The 21,039-nt window shown below is 38.9% G+C and overlaps 1 protein-coding gene across 1 annotated transcript in view; it reads left to right on the top strand.

Annotated features, from left to right (window-relative positions):
* The first annotated feature begins 12,581 nt into the window (after nucleotides 1–12,581).
* Nucleotides 12,582–21,039, top strand: part of SDAD1 (SDA1 domain containing 1) — a 28,319-nt gene continuing 19,861 nt past the window's right edge. Inside the window, exons 1-6 of the mRNA XM_063107728.1 lie at nucleotides 12,582–12,784; nucleotides 16,649–16,753; nucleotides 17,403–17,501; nucleotides 18,788–18,898; nucleotides 20,457–20,528; nucleotides 20,605–20,705. Coding sequence (XP_062963798.1) covers nucleotides 12,695–12,784; nucleotides 16,649–16,753; nucleotides 17,403–17,501; nucleotides 18,788–18,898; nucleotides 20,457–20,528; nucleotides 20,605–20,705 — 578 coding nt within the window. The 5' untranslated portion in view covers nucleotides 12,582–12,694. The remainder of the gene's footprint in view (nucleotides 12,785–16,648; nucleotides 16,754–17,402; nucleotides 17,502–18,787; nucleotides 18,899–20,456; nucleotides 20,529–20,604; nucleotides 20,706–21,039) is intronic.

The following is a 21,039-nucleotide window of genomic DNA, read 5'->3' as shown; positions in this document are numbered from 1 at the left end:
TGGTTGTTTCTGGGGGTCCACCACTGGAGATCACTAGCGCTTGGCTTCTACCTGCTTTTTGAGACCATGTGACTCCATCCTGCCTGCCCAGGTTGACCACTTTATTTCTTATTGTTTCCTTCTGCTTCAGTCAAGCCAGTTCTTCACCATCCTGCTACAATTCAATGCCTGCCTCCTCTCCACTGCATGTGTCATGCTCTCTCATTCATGAGACCCAATCACCTGGGTCTACTCCTATCTCACTTTTTCCCCAACACCCCACAGGAATGCCTTTTTCTCCCCACTCATCCTCACTCAATCTAGTCTTCAAGGCTAAGTTTAAGTGCTGCCTCTTAAATAACATCTTTCTGGACACTCAAATTATCTTAAAACTCCTATTTTACTTGTGATTAGTACCATATGAGTGAGCACTTAATTATTTAATTAATTTTTCATGTGTTTATTCTCTCTCTCAACCAGATTGTTAGTTCCTTGAGGGCAGGAGACATAGTTATTTCCCTGAATCTGCTACTATGCCTAATATACTGTGGAACTAAATTTTGAATAATTTCTTAATTGCAGTCATTACAGGTAAAAGGACAATCAGACCATCTTCTCAGAGCAGGCACTGGCTATTTCCTGGCTACTCCATATTATCTAACCCTGGTAACCTCTTTTACTCATTATCTCCAGGCCATTGTCAGACCAGGGGTGATGTAATATCCTTGTCTTATTAGGACAGGATATTGGCTTTTCCAACAAATAAGGAGCACATGTTTAAACCGCTTGTGGATATTCTGGACTATTTTCACGAAATATACAGGACACCAAGAGTCATAGAATCTTACAATGAAAAGGGCTTTAGAGATCAGCTAGTGACTAACTTTACCCCACCAAGTACAAAAATTCCTTCAATACCATTCCTGACAAGCCTTAGCTTTCCATGATCTAACAAAATAGCCACCAAAGTCCTTTTGAAAACTCATTTTACGCAAATATGAATTTCATTGCCAGTTTACCATATCTCAGGATTTGTGAAGTATTGTGATTATCAATACCACACCAGCCGTCATGAAAAAGACACCCAGAGCTAGAGGGAGCAACAAATTCTGTCAGTAGAGGCATGGTTGGTGCCCAGTTTGCCTCTGCAAGGTTGGAAACCTCTTTAAAGAGGAAGTTCAGTGAATTGTGTAGGAGGGAATGTCTTTGGCCAGAATTTAAACCTATACTCACTTTCCCAAATGTTGTCACTCCTCACACTGTAGATGATTTTGAGTGCTGCCCAGTGGTGATACCACCCAAAAGTCTTATTTAATCATGAAACTCCTTAGTTCATTCCATGTAACACTTCTGAAAAATCTAAATGTCACCTGATTTGAGAGTCATTGGCCCAGTTACTTTGCATCTCACAGGTAAAGTGGACAGTGTATAACTAATAACAGAAGACCACATATTTTTCACTAAGTATCTATGGTACCCACACACACACACACACACACACACACACACACACACGTTGTAATTGTTTATCATTTATAGATATATGTATACTCTCTAAGTTTTTAAGTTCAAAGCAGTACTGGCATATATACTTTGAAATATTTTCTTTGTTAAAAGTCAGTGGTATCAATAAATAGACCATTGATGAGAAAACAAATTGCGATTTTTTTATGTCTTGAACATGCCTTTCAACTGTTGCATGTTTAACAGTAATTCTCATGTGTCCTTGTTCGTTTACTGTTTAGCTTTTATCTTATAAGATATAACATTAATTGAGATTAAAAACATGAAAGCCCTTTAAAGGGCTATTGAGGGACAGAAAAGAATTTCTATGTAAAATATGACAACACTGCCTGATAACAGCATTGACTTACAAGAGTTACGTGGAATTAGATTTCCTAATCTTCAAGGGTAACACTATCCCAATGAAATATACTCACCCAGGAAACCATAAATGTCCTAACTTTTTTCTATCTCCTAAAATTATATATGTTCAAATGTTATAAAGCCTTGTAATTAAAGTGGAGACCTAAACATAGGATACATTAAGAGTTCCAGAAACTTGGGCTGGAGATATTACGCAATGTGGTCTCTAGAAAGGTTGTGAGTGGACAGAGAATGTTGGCCAGTACACTTGACAGGCCAGACAGGTGTGATGTTTGGGCAGGTTATACCCACTAATGGTGGACATGAATTCTCACAAGAGATTTAACCTGAGAGGCAGCAGGATACTGTCAAAAGAGCTAAAAATCTGGATTCTGAAATACCTGGGTTTGGGTTAAACGTCCACTACGTGTTAGCTGTGTGACGTTGGTTCGAGTGTACTATTTAACCTTCCTGTGCATCAGTTTTCTCATTCGGGATTGTTCTGAGGAAGAGGCCCAGCACAGATTTTGGTGCATAAAAAGTACTCGATGTTTGTCTGAGACCCTCCCTGACCACTTACCTCTGTTGTATCTTCCTTGCAAGGGACGGTGTCCCACATCTCACATAGACGGAAATGTTTCCAGGACTGAAAATATATGCTGGAGAAATGAGACCAAAAGCCTTCCCGACCAGTTCTCTGTATCTACATTTTTCTATTCCTAGTCCAGGCCATCATTGTGGCTTTCCTGGGCTACCTCAATAGCCTCCTCTTTTCCCTACTACCTCTTTTCTCAGCTTTACTCTTGCTTCCTTAACATGCAGGACAGCCAGAATGATCTTTTTAAAGAATAACTGACAGAATGCCACTACCTTGCTTAAAATCTTCCAGTTTAGAATAAAGTGGAAACATGGCGTGAGCTGGGCTCTGCCTGCTTCTCTGATCATGCTCCCTCTACACTCCCCTCACTTACTGATTCTGAGCCTTATCTTCTTAGTGTCTCTTCATCTCTTGAGCACACTGAGTTCACTTCCATCTCAGGGACCTTGCATATGCTGTTCCCTGTGGTGCTGGGTTTTGCTATGTCAACTTGGCTGGGAATGACATTTCCCAGAATCTCCTTCCCTGTGTGGGTGTAGGTTAGAGTTAGCCAAAGAGAAACTTATGTGAGATCTGGAAGGCAGAAGTGAAAGAATGACCCTTAATCTCGATTAGACATATTGACAGACACAGTGTATCCAGTGGGTCCCAGCTTCTCCTTGCTCTCTTCTTCCACATTCCATTCGTCTTCACGACTGCTGGCCCTGTGATCAACAGTAGTCCCAGACCCTTCACCAGATATTTGGCAGTGGACTCACAGAGGCAGTAGTGACACAGGAACAACAGCTTGCCACAGACCCTAACAGTCCCAATTTGGCAGCTGGACAGGCTTGGCTTCTTGGACTTTCTCACAAACTCTGCTTCGTCCAGATGTCCCAGTGCTTCTGATGGATTGAACAGTGATTTTTTCTCTAGTCATTTTACTCACCCTTCCAGACTTTCAATTCTTGAAATTCTCCTTCATCTGTGTAAGATCTGATTCATACAGTAAATCTTTTATTTCCATAATATTCATAGTGGCTCCAAAACTGACATTGAATTTAATTGCCATTTCAACAGTGTTGAGAGGTGGGATCTTTAAGAGGAGATTTAGGCCATTATCATGGGAGCAAATTAGTTATCATGGGAGTGGGTTCCTTATAAAAAGGGGAAGTTCAGCCTCTTTCTGTTTCTGTCTCTGTCTCTGTTTCTCTCTCTCTCTCTCTCTCTCTCTCTCTGTCTTTCTTCTCTCTCACCATATACCTTTCCACCATGTTATGGTGCAGCAAGAAGGCCCTCACCAGATATGGCCCCTAGATCTTAGACTTCCCAGCCTCTAGACCATGAGCCAAATAAACTTCTATTGTTTATAAATTATTCAGTTTGTGCTATTCTGTTATAGCAGCAGATAATGGATTAATACAGTGGCACTGCTTTTGTAACTGACACACCTGTGCCTAAGCATTCTTCTTTGCATGCCTGTTCTTGCCTCATTATTGAAATTTCAGCTAAATGTCACTTTACAAAGTTTCCTTCCCCTATTACCTTTAGTAGCCACCTGTATTAGTACATTTGTGTGGCTATAACAGAAATGCCTGAGACTGGGTAATTTATAAAGAACGGAGGTTTATTTGGCTTATGATTCTGGGACAGCTGCATCTGGCACGGGCCTCAGCCTGCTTCTACTCATGGTGGAAAGCAGCAGGCAGCTGTTGAGTACAAGCAGATCACATGGCAAGAGGAAGCAAGAGAGAGGGAGAGAGGAGGTGCCAGGGTCTTTTTAAACAGCTCTCGCAGGAACTAACAGAGTGAGAACTCACTCATTACTCCCCCAGGGAGAGCATTAATCCATTCATTAGGGATCTGCCCCCATGACTCAATAAGTTTCCAACACTGCCACATTGGGGATCAAATTTCCACATGAATTTTAGAGGAGACAACACATCCAAACTCCATTACCACCCTTTCCCTATATCCTCTCAATGGCAGTGGTTTCCAAAATGGGTAAAATGAAAATATTTAGAACTTACATTTTTGTCTAAAAAATAAGAAAGAACTGAAAATTAACTGTAAGTCTTAACCCAGCAATTGACGCTGGCAGCTTCACTCAATGCATTTTCAGGTGATTGTGTCATGTGCTAATTTCCTGAGGAAAGAGTAAGATTTCCACAACAGAGAGGGGTTGACAATATGCCCTCACTCAGTCATTCACTTTCTGTTATTGCAACTTGGGTTCTCATTTATATGTACAAAGTTAAGTGGATTTAAGGATTATAAGACAGAGTGCTAACTAAGCCAACCTTCACAAAATGGACAAGTGGCTCTAAAAGATTCCTGCTAAGAAATTCATATGGAAGATAATATTAAGAATGCAAATATAAACTAATAAAAAATAAAACATACATGTATGGGATACCTGTTATAATTTTACCTAGACGGGAACACAATTTTAAAAGTCTGGTGGCTGTAGTCGGTTTTTCATTTTATCACAATCAGTTACAACAATTAAATTTCATCATGATCTGAAATTATCTTTCTAAAAAAATGTATGTTTTTTATTTCCAGCTCCCTACCCTACCACAAATACAAATTTAAATTTCTTGTCTGTCTGCAGAAAACTTTGCCCTCCTCACTACTGCATCCTTATTTCCTAGAGCAGTGCCTGGCACTTCAGAAGCACTTGGTATGTATTTTTTAGTTGATTGACGTATCCTTCACCCTTAATTTTTTCCAGGCCTTTTCCAAATCAGTCTCAACTACTCTTATCATGGTCATCTAAACTTAGAATGCTCATTTCTGCCTTCATCTTTGCTCATTCTTTTTTATTCACCTGCTCAACCACCCAACCCCCATATATCTGACTCCCAACCATACATGATTCAAGTTTCACCTTTCCATGACTCCATCCTAGAATGCTCCTGGCCACACTGAAATCAACCCCACGTGACTGCCCTGTCATAGAATGACTTTAACTATTAAGAATTGTTCTCTGACTACAAATTTATTCTGTTGTACCAGAAAGCAGTTTGTACCTTACCAAAGTTTATACATGAGAGCAATTGATAAAGGACTCGGTAAAAAGCATTTAATTTCTAAACTATACTTTTGAATTTAAATGCTACCAATGTCTCAGTGAGTTAATTGGCAGAAAGCTGTTTATGATTTCTTTATCCTTCCTGGGAAAATTGAAAGTTGCTTTCCTACTTGAAAGGAAAATAGAGATGGCAGTCACTTTAGAATACTGTCACTTTCTTTCTGGCCTGTACATAGTGAGAATGAAATTAAATGAGAAGGAAAAGCAGACAGCCTTCCTTACTGATAAGGAATTAATTAGCTCCCAAATTGTCACATTAGCTAAGAGGTCACTTGAGGCATTTTGATACCAAGTTGTTTGAAAGTTCCCAAGAGGGCTTTTGACCCTACATTTTAAGAAAATGAGTAAATCATAAAGGAACCATCTAATCTAAGTCTGTGAATAAGATTATTAACTGGGGAAATAGATAAAAGATTAGAGGGAGAGGTGTCAAGTTATACATAACTCTTTGCCTTCTTTAAAAGTTTGTTATATAGATAAAGAAGTCTTATCCTTCAAATATAATATACTGTTTCAAATACAACTTAAAATGTAAAAAAAAAAAAAATTAATTAATTAAACTAAAATAAAATAAAGAATTTGTTTGGCTTAATTAAAAAAAAAAAAAAAAAAGAACTGCCAGTATCTCCATCTCCAGGGAGCTAGGCCTCACCTCTGCCTTCTGCGTAGAGCACAGGGCCAATTAGGCTCAGCCATGTACCATCAGCTTTACTTTCCCATTGGAGTAGACAACCTGAACTTCCTCTGGAAGGAGGAACTAAAAATTAAAATCTACAAAGTGAAAGGAGAAATGTAAAAAATAAACCATATAACAGAAAGGAAAAAAAATTGTTACTTGAAAAGAAAAAAAGAGGAATGCCAGGAATCACTTTTACAATATTGAAAAGCAGCAGAATTTGCCTCAGGGCAGATGCCTCTTGTATGGAGACTTGGGGATTAGAGACAGACTGTCCAAAGAGTTTTTATGGTATGGAAGTTAAAGCAAAAATGAGCTAAATTTCTCTGAGTAACGAGGAAACAGGAATGATCTCTGGCAGCTAGGGAGGATGTTGGGGATCCTGGAACAGCAAAAAGAGAGGCAGTGGAGGGGGACAAGAAGTGAGGGTCCTGCAAAAATGGCAGCAGGCTGGAGCAAAGGTGGAGAAGACCAGTGAGAAGTGTCTTGTGGAGGAGGACCAACTTTAAAACAGTGCTGTGTGATACTCAGTTTTAAATGTAAGCTTTCCTTGGACTCTGGAAATATTGGGAAAGGTTTGGTCATCTCGTAATTACTGAAATACATGCTTCAGTCACTTTCTTTGGATATTGAAAGTAACCTCAGAATGCCAGAGAACCCTGGGGCCACTTGGGTTACAGGGCAGCCATGGAGGTGTACTGCTTGGATCACTCTTCCCCAAAGAACTTGCTGTTCAGTGGCAAGGTGGGTGGTTAGCTGACATCTTCCTGCTGTAGCATCTTCAACTTACTGAGCCCACGCTCCTACTAGGCAGCCTCCAGCCAATGACTGAGTATAGGAGGCACACTAGGGCCTGGTCATTTCGGCCCAATGCATGACTCCTCTGATGCACAATCTCTAATTGGGAGCTCACCATTGGGTTGACTAAGACTTTGTCAGATCTGCATCACAGTCTGAGGCAGTCTCTGCCCAGTCCTGCTTTTTCTCACTTTTATTTTCACAGGAATTACCTCCAGGAAACCTCTTGCACACCTGATTCTCAGTGCCTACTTCTTGAAGGGCCTAAAGGACACAGGATACATATAATATACTTTTTACTTTGAGCAACAAGTATCAACTGCTCTTGTCCTTATTATCTCCTTTAGCCCCTAACAAGACTTTTAACACTGGGAGGAACCTTGGAGATGGAAGTACAAGCAAGGGTCTGTAAGTCAAGAGTCTGGAAGGTAGTCCAGGTCCTGCCACTCATTGGCTGAGTAGCCATGGACAAATCTCACGGCTTCTCTCAGTAGCAGTTTCCTCATCTGCAAAGTGAAGCATGAGAGACTATGAACTCTAAGGTTTCTCTAAGCATTCTTCTAAAACATTATCCCCTTTCAGTGTTCTGTCTAGTACACAATAGTTTTTGCTTAATGAATACCTGATGGCTTAATTTGGCCACTTTTTGCAATAATGCTCCCCATACTTCTTTAAATATGTTTATATTTTAAAATAAACCACCATGGGAACTAGTTTAGGATCACCAAAACTTGGAAAGGCCACCTCTCTGGTTTTAGATTATTCTGACAACAATGAGATGGAAATTAGAAGACTCCAAAGGTTTTTATTCTTTCTTTATTCCCTATAAATGCAATGCCAAGTAATGTCCAGGTAGTTCCCACGTTACTCTGACTAAAGGTGGGATTCTCCAATTGTCCATTTACCACTGTTGGTCACTCAGGTTGGGGGCAGACAACAGAGAGAATGCTATTTCTTTTGTAACTGAGGATCAGGGGAACATTCCAAGGGAGGGGAGAGAGGTGTGCTGACCACTTTTATTTATTTCCTGAAATAAGTAGTTGTGGACTCTTAAAGACAACTCACCACAACTCTCATGTTATTTGGGTTACAGCAGAGCAGGTTTCTTACTAATCTTTTATAGAAATAAAAAACAAGCAAGTATGATTTATAAACAAAGAAGGAAAGAGGGAATTTATAGACATTACATGTTCTCCCCCTTATTGTAACTAGTCTTTGGAAAGGGGACCCACAGATCCTATATACCTTGCTTGAAAATTAAAAATACCAGTCACAGCCTATTACGTCTCCCATGAGATGGCAAAATTACATAGTGGTGTCAGAGGATCTTGGGTCCCATAGAGGGAATTTTCCTAATGGACTCCTGTAATAACAAAAATCAGGAACATCCTAATGCAGCCACATTAATAGTCTTTCCATAGTCTAAATTAATCCAGCACTAATAGCAAATCTTATGGAATAAGGCAGTGAACAACATCAGGTTCATGTGGCACACCCAAAAATCTGGAAAAAGGATAAGGGCAAGCCTTTGTTTCTGTTATCCATATGAGGTTAAATATTGTCATAATGTGCAGTGGTCTATCTACAAAGGAGCTAATTATTCCCTCTCTGTTCACAAAGTAATTAAAGATCTTTCAGAGCCAACTAAAATGTTATCACCCTAGGTAACATGGTTGTATGCCATAGTACCTATAGTCAACAATACAATATTATGCACTTAAAATTTGTTAAAAGGGTAGATCTCATGTTACATGTTCTTACCATATACATACACACAGAAAAAACCAAACATGGAACATAAAGAAAATTCTGGAGGTAACAGATATGTCTATTACCTTGATTGTGGTTTCACAGGTGTACGCATATGTTCAAACTCACCAAACTGTATACATGAAATATGTGTTTACTGCATATCAATTATACCTCAATACAGTTGTTTTTAAGAATAAAGTCCAAAAGAGAAAAACAAAAAATGTTGTTGCCCTTTGAGGTTTTTAAACTTAAACACATAGAAAGTAAAACTACTAGGTAGTTTTTGAGAAACACTTTGACTTTAAGAACTTGGCTGTGGTGGTTTAAGAGAAAAAAATCAAAGAAAAATGGTACAATTAGTCCCCTGTTAGCATGGTGTTGATAGGATTCTCCACGTGCAGGCCCAAAAGTTCTCACTGTTCACAAGGAGGAAAGAAAAACATGGGCTTGTGGGAAAAACTCACAATAAAGCTGGAAAAATAGAGGGGGGAAAGAAAGAACAGTAAAAAATTAAATTATCTTTGAAAAGGACTAAAATTTCTTCTCGTTTCCTGTTGAGTTTGCTTGTGGTCATTTTGTCTGTCAAATGAGGTAATTTTCTTGTTAAAAAGGAAGGCATGAGCTCCCTCTAGAGGCTAATTTCACAATTTTTAAAAACAATATATTTTAATTAGAAAAGAACTGACACATGCCAGACTTTTCTAAACATAGTCAATACACAGTCAATATCATTGTTGGTTTCTAATGAGTGAGATAATAAAGAGAATTCACATGTTAGTCATTTGTTGATTGTGAAATAAATTTTGCCTGAGCATGTCCAAGATATTTTAAGTTCTTTAATAAAACACACGGTCAAAGAATTGGAAGAGATTATCCATTCATTCAACACTGAGTGATTACCTTATTATGTGCCACGTACTGCTGCAAGTGTTGAGGATAGAGCATGAACAAAACAGAAAGTTCTCATTAAGCTCATATTCTAGTGCAGAAGGACAGACAATAGACAACTAAACTAATGAAAATATGATATATCAGAGGCTGATAAAGCGGGGGAAGGGAGTGTGGGGTGAGAGGTTAGGGAAAGCATCTCTAATAAGTTGTCATTTGAGCAGATACCTGAAGAAAGTGAGTGAGCAAGACCATTGGTGCTTCAGTCAGAAGAAAAAGCAAGTGGGGTGCCTAAGGCTTGATAGAGTCAACGCAACTAGGGGTCATTTTTCCTTGGGCAGAGTGGGCAAAGGGGATACGGATGGGGTATGAGCCCAGAGAGGTAATGCAGAGTCAGGTCATATAAGGCCTTTGTCTCAGTTTGGGCCGCTACAACAAATTACCACATACTGAGTGACCTAAATAGCAAATATTTATTTCTTACAGTTCTGGAGGCCATGAAGTCCAAAATCAAGGTGCCAGCAGACCTGGTGCTGGTGAGGGCATTCTTCCTGATTTACAGACAGCCATCTTCTTGTATCCTCACATGGCAGAGAGCAGAGAGAGGAAGCAAGCTCTTATGAGGACATCTATCCCAACATGAGGGCTCCACCGTCATGATTTAATTAACTCCCAAAAGGCCTGACCTCCTAATACCATCCCATTGGAGGTTAGGGTCTCAACATATGAATTTTGAGAAACATAATCATGCAGTTCATAACAGCATTCTACAGCACGGAAGGACTTTAGCTTTTACTCTGTGTGAGAAGGCAAGCTGGAGGAGTAACCTGATCCATTTAAGGATCTCTCTGCCCTCTACATGGAACTACAGTGTAGAAGAGCAAGGAAAGATGCGAATAGACCAATTAAAAGCCAATTACCAGGAACACATTTTTCAGGGCCACCTATCTCCCTGATTGTGATCATCCTATTGGCTCAATAAATCCTTGCTATATGTGTTAACAAAAAAAAAAAATGCCAATTACCAAATATGTTTCCAGAAAGAGGGGGAAACCAACTGTATCCAATGCTGCAGGTAAAATAAATAATGAAAATCTGTTTAGTAACGTGAAGGTAACTGGTGATCTTGCTAAAAACAGTTTTGGGGGAATGGTGGAAGCAAAAGATTGACAGTTTTTTAAAAGTTTAACTTAAACCTACCATATGATCCAGACATTTCATTCGTTGGCATTTACCAATAGAAATGAAAGTATATGTCCACATGACGACTTGAACACAAATATTCATAACCAAGAACTGGAAACAATCCAAATATTTAGCAACTAGTGAATGGATAAACAAATTGTGGTATATGTATCTGATGAAATACTACTCAGGAGTAAAAAGAATGAACTATTGATATGCACAACAACATGGATGAATTTCAAAATAATTATGCTAAGTGAAAGAAGCCTGACAGAAAAGAATAGGTACTGAATGATTCCATTTGTATACAATTCCAGCAAATACAGACATCTCTGGTTACAGAAACCAGATGTGTTTGTCTGGGGATGGTGGGGCACAAGGAAACCTTTAGGAATGATGGATAAATTTATTATCTTGATTGTGATGATAGTTTCATGGGTGCATACATATGTCAAAACTCATCAAATTGTACACTTTATTGGTATTTTCATGTACATCAATTATATTTTAATAAAGCTATAAAATAAATAGACAAATACATTATCATAAAAAAAAAAAAAAAGGATGTGGTCTCATGCAGAAGCCAATGTGTTGGCCTTAGATAGGCTAAGGAATATTTCATCCTATTTTGATATGTGTTCAAAAAATATAATCAGCACACCAGATCCATCATTCCCAGATACTATTGCTTTGGATAAGGTCAAATGAAGAAACAGAGTAGCATCAATTTAAAGAAAAATTTCAGTTGAAGGCTGATACCTTCATATGGCAAAAATAATAAAAGCAATGAGGTTGGCCTGAGAATTGGCTTTCTTCAACAACCTCGGGTTTCAAGGAAGGAAGTTATTTCCTAAGGAATGCCACAAAGTTCTCCTTAAATGATACTGATAAGCTCTATCAAGATTACTACCTGTCCTAATTGTTTCTTTTTCCTCTTCGTATCCCTTCATATCAATACCATACACATCCTTCAAGATGATCTCAAATACAACACTCTTCTATTACCAGCTGAGAGATTATTATTCAATCTCCCTTGTAGGACTGGTCATCTCACTAAGTACTGACTAATAATGCAGAAGTATTATGTTGTTCGGAACTTTTGGAGGGCTGATTCAGCCGGGAGGTACACCTTTTTGCCTTTCCCTAACTTCCTTGAGATTGTAGAAATGCATTCTCCTCTTTGAATTACCGGGATCTGTGTGCTTACAAAGGTAACAACAATGGTTGAATTTTAAATACCTGTTAATTTGCATTTTTAACGGATCAGCATGATCTCATTTTACCCAGTACACTTTTTCCCCCTTGTCTGGGACATGTCGAGTTGAAACAACAACAAAAAACCAAAATAAAAACAAATATTTAAAATCATACAGAAAAACTAACTTACTTGTTGCTCAAATAACTATCTTACATTCCTCGTTTTCTTTTTTCCCCCTCTCTGAAATAGGAATAGTGCTGCCTACCTCCCAAGTTTTTTCTAGCTCTTTAGGCTGTGGGGTTAAAAATAGACTGTCAATCCTCATTTATTTGTTTCAGAGTGGTATCAGGATGACTTACGAGGTCAATATACATGAGAATTTTGCATTTCAGATCATTTCAGAAACTGTAGGCAGTAGTAGTAGGGGCTGCCCAACACGTGGGATGGGATCTTACATAATCCACTATAGAGCATTTCGGCGAGAATAAGTTTGACTCTCTGAGGCTCCCGTAGTATACAGCTCGCTTAAGAGTCAATATGGCTCCGCCTGCCCAGCGTACGCGTGCTGTTTCCGGTCACTCTTGGAAACAGTAGTCGGAGCTGCAGCTGAGACGGACTGGCAGCTGTCTGCCGCATGAGATTTCTTAGAACTGTTGGCCGCTGAGCCAGTGTGCAGCCAACATGTCCAGCAGAAACAATAACAAGCTGCCCAGCAACCTACCGCAGTTACAGAATCTGATCAAGCGGGACCCGCCGGCCTACATCGAGGAGGTGGGAGTGCGGCGCAGCAGACGCTGAAGACCCGGGGGGATGGGTGAAGACACCGGAGGGGGTGGGGGAGAATGGTGGCGTGGGGTGTAGCTGGGATCCATGCTCGCCGCGTGTTTTTCTGTTAGGTTCCGGGGTCCCTCCGGAGGAAAGAAGGGGTTGAGGAAGGGATGTGCCTTAGGGTTCGTTCCCCGCCTCTTGGAAATCTGCTGCCCCTTTGCATTTTCTGCCTGCTCTGTAGACCCCACTGCCGTGGAGACATCTTTAAAAGCCTCATTTTGGTTTAGGGGTTATCTCGGCCTCACGGAGGTGGAGAGAGAGACAAATGGCCCTCCCCCAACCACCAAGTTCCACACAGGTTTCTCAACCTCTTCTTTTCAGAAACTCTAACTTGAATTAGTCGGTAACACTTGATGAATCGGATGTTTGAATGCATTCGATCGACGTCTGTTTCCAAGAGCCGGTTCTGTGCCCTGGGCTGTGCCGGGAAGGAGTGGGGGGTGGGGGAAGGTTCTCAAGTGCAAGGGACAGACTCGGAAGCTTAGTATATCCACTTAAGCCAGGATTCAAACTCACTGGAAGCTGGCATGATCTGGATGTCAGAATGTGCTTCAGAAAAGGTTAAGGTTGAATAATTAGATTAGGCCCTGATCGTGATCGTTTTGGTATACTGAAATTGCAGCAACTGCCCAGCAGAGATACCTGTTTAATGCCTGTCAGGCAAATGGGTGTTGGAAGGAAGCAGCTGCCAGATTAATATATCAGAATCACCACTTTGATTTTGTGACTTCTCGGTTCAAACACGCTTAATGTTCGCAATTTGTGTAAAGTCAGTACAGTATACGCAAATCCACATATATGGTATCTACTGTGTGTCAATAAAATTCTAGACACTGAGGGTACAGTGATTAATAAGACAAATAAGAGAGACATATTCTAATCAGGATGGACTTACAGTGGTAAGGACTATGAAGAAAATAAAACTTGACAGGAATATGTTAGAATGGAGGCTGCTGATTTAGATTCCATGAACCAGGAAGGCTTCTCAGCAGTGATGGTATTGAGCCTTACAGATCAAGAGCATTCTAGATAGAGGGAATATGAAATGCTGAAGCTCTTAGTAGAAAAGACGCAGAGGCAGCCAGTGTGGCTAACGTGTAGTGAAGACAGTGGAAGTTGATGTGGGAAATGCAGGCAAGGGCCAGATCATGCAGGGCCTTTTAGGCTATGGTAAGGAGTTTCAGTTTTACTCTTAGTACTTTGAGCAGTGATTAAAAAGTTTTAAGCAGAGAAGTGACATGTCTGATATATATTTTTAAGAATTTACTCAGGAAGTTTTATATAGGATGGATTTTAGAAGAGCAAGACTGGAAGCAGGGTAACTAATGTAATGGCTATTGGAATAGTCCAGGTAAGGGATGGTGGTGCCACTGGAATTATTAACAGGATTCAAGAGAGGTGAACAGACTGGGACAATTCTGCATGAAGGTAGAACACTAGTAAGATAAAGGAAAAAGAAGGAATGAAGGATGACTCAGATTTTTTATTTCTACATCTAGGTAGGTGATAGTGCTATTTACTGAAGTTCATTCATTTGATAAATATTATTGATTACCTACCTGCTGTGTGCTGGGCACTAGGACTATAGTAATGAGCTATACAGATAAAAATCTTATCTTCATTAAATTACATTCTAGTAGGGTTAGACATACAATAAAAATATATAGTATGTCAAATGATGAAAAGTGCTGTGAAAAAAAATAGGAAAGTACTTGTATATGTGTTGGGGATGGGGTAGGTGTTGTAATTCTAAATGCGATAGTCAGGGAAGGTCTTTGGGGGATGATAATATTTGAGTAAAAACCTGAAGGAGATGAAGGAATGCTATGCATATATTTAGAGGAAGAGCAATCTAGGCAGAAAGAATAGAAGATATAATAGAAGGAATAGAAGATTATTTGGGGCAGGAATATGCCTGGTGGGTTTGAGTAACATAAAGAAGGCCAGTGTGGCTCAAAATGGGGCATGAAAGAGTGTGAGTAATAAGAGGTAAGATGGAGTAGTGTCTTACAGAGCCTGGCTGTTTTTATGAACTTTGGATTTTACCTCCCATCCAGATGGAAGCCTTTAGAGGGTTTTGAGCAGAAGAATACATGAACCACATTTTATAAGAGCAGGATCACCCTGACTTCTTTTGAGAATAGACCGTATGTAGAAAGGCAAAGGTAGAAGCAGAGACACCAGTTAAGAGGCTGTTGGAATTATCCATAGCAAGAGATGATGCTGGCTTGGACCAGGATGGTAGCAGTGGAGGAAATAAGCGATTAGATTCCGGATCTGGTAGGTAGAGAAAGCTGTGAGGACCCCCAACATTTAGAGGCTAGTGAGTCGCTGAGTAACTAGCAAAAGGGACTGAGAAAGCAGCCAGTGGGTTCTCGAGACATAAGATTCAGACTTGGGGTTGGGGAACAGTTAAGGAGGAGAAACGAATACCAATCCAGAAGGCCACCAGTGCTCTGGAAGTAGCATTGAGAAACAAGGAGGGCACCTACTGGCTCAGCCATGCCGAGGGAAAGGAAACAGTGTAGCAGTGTGTCGGGAGCGAACTAGGGTTCTGATAGATCATCAGAATGACTGCCCTGACCCTACCCCAGAGTTTCATGTTTTCACTGGTATGGGGATTAGAGTGAGGGGATGAGGGATAGCCTGGGAGTCCTGGGCTTTTGTGTTGACTGATGAACTTAAAGGAATGAGATTAATCCTGATCGTCTAAGGAAGATAGATAGTGGTGGCTGGGCCATGGGTGGGCTAGGGGATGAAAAGGGGTAAGAATTTTGTCAGGAGCATGAAGAGTTCTGGGGCCCTCTCCTCTCTCCTGTTCAATGGAGGTATGGAGTCAGGTGAGGTGTGGTCTTATCTGAAACATGCAGGGGCTTTAAGTATCCCTGTTGACTCCCACTCTTAGAAAAAGTTGGATGCCTAGCAGTTTTGTTGGGGAAATAAAGAGTTATATTTTTTGACCATGCTAAATTTAAGACTTCTTTTAGACATCTAAACAGAGATGTCAGGTGACTGGACATATGAATTCAGAGTACGTTGGACCAGTTAGGGCTAATGATAAATAAATACTCTTTTTCATAGTGTGTTTACGTGTTGTGTATGTGTCTATGTGTGTCTTACACACACACACACAAAACTTGAAAACATTGGATGGAGAGTAGCTAAAGGGCATGGAACTGAGGCCTGATGAATTCCACCATTAGCTTGTTAGGTGGTTGTTGGGTCCAAACATAATTAAATGAGACAGTGTACATAATGAGTTTAGCACATAGTATATGCTGTATAAGTGGAAGTTATTATTTCCATGTGTCTCTTGCTCTTGGCTGTTAACACAGCCTATCTCAAACTCTGGCATAAGATCTTAATTGGTATTTTTAAAAAGAGGGAATTTTGACTGGAGAACTTCATGTACTTGAGATATAATTTACATTTTCTGACCTGGCATTTTTCTGTTGATTTGAGTGCTCTACATACATAATGTAGTAGAGGTCATTTAGATAGTAAATGGCAGAATAGGGCCAAATCTGAGCTTTTGACTCTTGCTTCACTGTTCTTTACACCACACCATGTAAACTTCTAATGATAATTCTAAGGAAAGTATCTTCAGATTATCTGTGATGTGCTTAGATTTTTTGAAATTCATTTTGAAGAATGCAGATAAGGAAGAAGGAGTGTTTTCTATACACTGCTGCATCCTGTTCTTCATGCCACCGTCAAAGACTTTTACTAAGTAGTTTTTCATTCTGAACTGAGATAGTCATATAATAGAATGTGATGAACTTAAATTTTATTTATTTCTTTTTACAGTTTCTACAGCAATATAATCACTACAAATCCAATGTGGAGATTTTCAAATTACAACCAAATAAACCCAGTAAAGAACTGGCAGAGCTGGTGATGTTTATGGCACAGGTAAGAAGATAATTTCTGAGTAAAACAAAGGCCAGTGTTACACACAATTTGCAGAATTTTTTTCAGGAATACTCAACCTCATTTCCCTCTGGAGTGAAAATTTATTTATTTATTTATTTATTTTAAAGATGACTGGTAAGGGGATCCTAACCCTTGACTTGGTGTTGTGGGCACCACGCTCACCTAGTGAGCTAACTGGCCATCCCTATATAGGGATCCAAACCTGTGGCCTTGGTGTTATCAGCACCGCACTCTCCCAACAGAGCCACGGGCCGGCCCCTGGAGTGAAAATTTAATTAAAAGTTTTTTTAACTTTCCCTTTTTGCAAATGTTATTTTCTCTATATGGTGAGTTATAGGATTTTGCTAGATCTTTTCATAGAACCAACTAGAACAAAACCTTCAAACTTTTTTTTCTTCAAATTCATCATACAAGCAGGTTCTCAGTCATGTCACAAATATTTTTGAAGACTAGAGGAAATATGAGAAGTGTTTAAGAAATTAACATGTACAAGAAGAAGATGATTTGGGAACCATCTACTTCTGTGAAACATAGCTTTCTACTCTCCTTTTGCAGAACTACCTAATTTTGTGCCTGAGTTATAGGAGAGAAAGAAAGAAACTTCAAGAGAGTATTTGCTTTATTGCAGATTGCTCACTGCTATCCAGAAGATCTAAGTAACTTTCCTCAAGAGCTGAAAGATCTTCTCTCCTACAATCATGCCGTCTTAGATCCAGATCTTCGAATGGTAGGACCAGTATTTGGATCCATATATTGTGCTGTGTTCTGTGTGCGCTTAATATGTGTATAAATGAGAACAGCCTCTAGGCTAAACATCTTCCTTCACTTCCCTTCCGAGAGCACATGATTAACAAATCACTTGTAATGAATCAGTCTCTGCTTCTAGCAAACCCAGTCTAAGGCAGTTTCAAATTTAATACATCCATTTTTCAAATACCTTTACAGCAGGTACTTATACAAATATTATGATTGCAAAACATATTAATATCCTATACCAAAACTTGTAAAAAGGCTAAGTCTGTATATTCAACTTGGTGTCTTATTTGTACATTTTCCCAGACTTTTTGTAATTCTACCATATTTATACCTCTCTAGGATTTTATTAATTTGGTTAGGCCCAAAAGAAAAATACCATCTTAGACAAGCCAAAGTTGCTTTTCAACTGATTGACTCAGCTGGGCTATGGGACCTGGCATCAGAGCCCAAGGGGTTTCAAAGTCAAACGATTAGTTGGAAGGCTTTTACCTATCTTTTGTAACTCTTTAGGTCCCTGTAGGTTGTACAGATTTGAGATTTTGAGTTTAGAGAATTGCTGTCTTTGCAAGTAATTAGATTTTCTTTAAGTTTTGCATGGCTGACAGTATACAACCAAGCTGGTTTGCAGGCATTATTAAATAAATTGTGTATATGTTTCTACCTAGTGTTTTATGATGATTAGTAGGTTTTTTTTTTTTTTTCTTTTTACAAGACCAGTGCTCTAACCCCTGAGCTATGGAGCCTTTTTTCTTTTTAAATAGTAGAGATTTCCTTTACTAAGATGAGGGTTTGAGTGTGTATATTTAGCATTGCTCTTTAGAATTATTTAGAACACACTGGAAGATACTCTTTCCAGTTTAGTGTATTATGTTATTGTTGCCCCACCTGTGTTATCTTTGTGGATTTATTGATCACTAGGGATTTGTAGTATATTGGCACTCCCCTGAGAGGCCTTCCTTGACCTCCCTGTGTAAAGTAGCCCTTCCTAAGTCAATATTTATCAATTATATTACCCTGTTTTGCTTCCTTCGGGACACTTATTATCTGAAATGCTTCTGTTTATGTGCTTACTTGCTTGTCTATTTCCTCTTCTTCTGTACCCTGAGTGTAAGCTCCGCGAAGGCAGCAACTGTTCTGATGCCTACAAAAGTGCCTAGTTAATAAAAGACATTGAGCTCTTTGGGATATATATGTTCCACTTTCTTATCTTATTATCTTTACCATTATCTTATAGTGTATTTTCTTTTCCTTCCTGAGACATTTTGCAAAGCTTTGATCTTGCTGAGAAACAAGAATCTTATCAATCCATCAAGTTTGCTGGAGCTCTTCTTTGAACTTCTGCGTTGCCATGATAAGCTTCTACGAAAGGTAAAGAGCAAAAAAAATTTCCCTACATCTTATTCTTCTTTGAAGTGACTTAAAACTTATAGAATTTGTAGTCCCTTGAATTCTTGATGTTTTACGTTACTGGATACAGTTAAGAATAATTTTAATGGGAAAAAAATCAACAATCACGTGCATGCAATATGGCCGTAACTGCTAACATTTATTCAGCACAGACTTTGTGCCAGGCGCCATTCTCAAAGCTTTTGTGTATTTACTCGTTTAGTCACAAAACCCTGTGAGATAGGGTTGATGATGACAGTGATGACTGATATTATCATTACTTTACAGATGAAAACGCTAAGGCACAGAGAGATAGAGCAACTTACCCAGGGTCACACAGCTTCTGAGAGGTGGGGCTGGAATATAAACCTAGGTAGTGTGGCTCCAGAACCCAAGCCCTTTACCACTGCACAGTACTGATGGCTAAATCAGGGAATGGGTACTCATCGCTGTAACCGATACCCCTCCTCAATAAAACTAACTTTTTTTTTTGTAATTAACATTTTCCAATGACTTTGTATTTGCTTATGTAAGACCACAAGCTGAGAGTTTATGAAAGAAATTTAAGAAAGAAAAATTTAAGTTTACATTCACTAACTTAACATTTTTTCCCAAAATATTAAGAGACTACTGCTATATGATGTTAGCAATTGTACTTTTTGGTCCTTTGGACCTTTTATTCCACAATAATTTGGGAGCATATTTTGGGCACCAATGATATTTGTATTCCCAGTATTGTCTTGCATGCAGTTAGGTGCTTGATAAATGGAGCAACTTTCCTTTTTTTTTAAAATAACTTATTGTGATATAATTCATATACAGTTCATTTACTAATGTGTACAACTCAGTGGATTTTATTATATTCACAGAGTAGTGCAACTATGACCACAATCAATTGTAGAACATTTTTATCACCACCAAAACAAACCCCTTCCCATTAGCAATCAATCCTCTTCCCCTCATCTCTTCCAGCTCTAGGCAATCACCAATCTACTTTTGGTCTCTGTAGATTTGCTTATCTGGATATTTCGTATAAGTGGAGTCATACAATATGTGGCCTTTTGTGGCTAGCTTCCTTTGCTTAGCATAATGTTTTCAAGGTTCATCCATGTTGTACCATGTATCAGTACTTTATTCCTTTTTGTTGCCAAATAATATTCTGTTGAATGGACATACCAGATTTTGTTTATCCATTCATCAGTTAATGGACAGTTGGGTTGTTTCCATTTCTTGGCTATTATGAATAATGCTCCTATGAATATTTGTGTGAACATTCCTGTGGAAATATGAATATGTTTTCATTTCTCTTGGTATATAGCTTGAAGTGGGATTGTTAGGTCATACAGTAACCTCATGTTTAATCTTTTAAGAACAACTTTTGTTTGCTTTTTTTTTTTGGCTTGGTTTTGGTCTCTTTTGTGATTGAATGAAAAGTAGGTAAAATAAGTCATTTTGTACATTTTTACTTTTCTTCAAATTTAGCAAGGTTAGAAATACCTGTTAGGCTTAATGTGTATGTGTTTTTGTTTCTTTTCCTCAGACATTATACACACATATTGTGACTGATATCAAGAATATAAATGCAAAACACAAGAACAATAAAGTGAATGTAGTAAGTACCCTTTTGTTTCCCTTGTTTTCAGCATTGTACCGTCAGTGTATTAGATCTTTCTCTTCTATGTCTTCAGGTCTTGCAGAATTTCATGTACACCATGTTAAGAGACAGCAATGCAACTGCAGCCAAGATGTCTTTGGATGTGATGATTGAACTCTACAGAAGAAACATCTGGTAATATATATGCGTATATATATGTATATATATGTTTGTCTCTTGAGAAGTACTCTTTTATTCAGTTGTAAGTAATACAGAACACATACACACATTTTTCTTGATCTTGAGCTCTTTCATATACCTCTGTCATAGGATAAGTTGGAAGTAAAAATAGAGAGGCAATCCAAATGACTGATAACATTGGCTGCCATTTCTCGAGCATCTACTGAAGTCGGGCACTTTACATAACCTTGTTCAGCCTTCAGAACAACTTGAGAACAAATGTAGCTTCTCTGGCAATATCCCCATTTTTTAGAGAATAAGACTGAAGTGCATAGAATTTATGTTAGTA

The sequence above is a fragment of the Cynocephalus volans genome, chromosome 9 (genome assembly GCF_027409185.1).
Source record: "Cynocephalus volans isolate mCynVol1 chromosome 9, mCynVol1.pri, whole genome shotgun sequence".
Classification (NCBI taxonomy): domain Eukaryota; kingdom Metazoa; phylum Chordata; class Mammalia; order Dermoptera; family Cynocephalidae; genus Cynocephalus; species Cynocephalus volans.
Note: the sequence above shows the minus strand (reverse complement) of the source record. Positions and strands in the feature narration are given on the sequence as shown.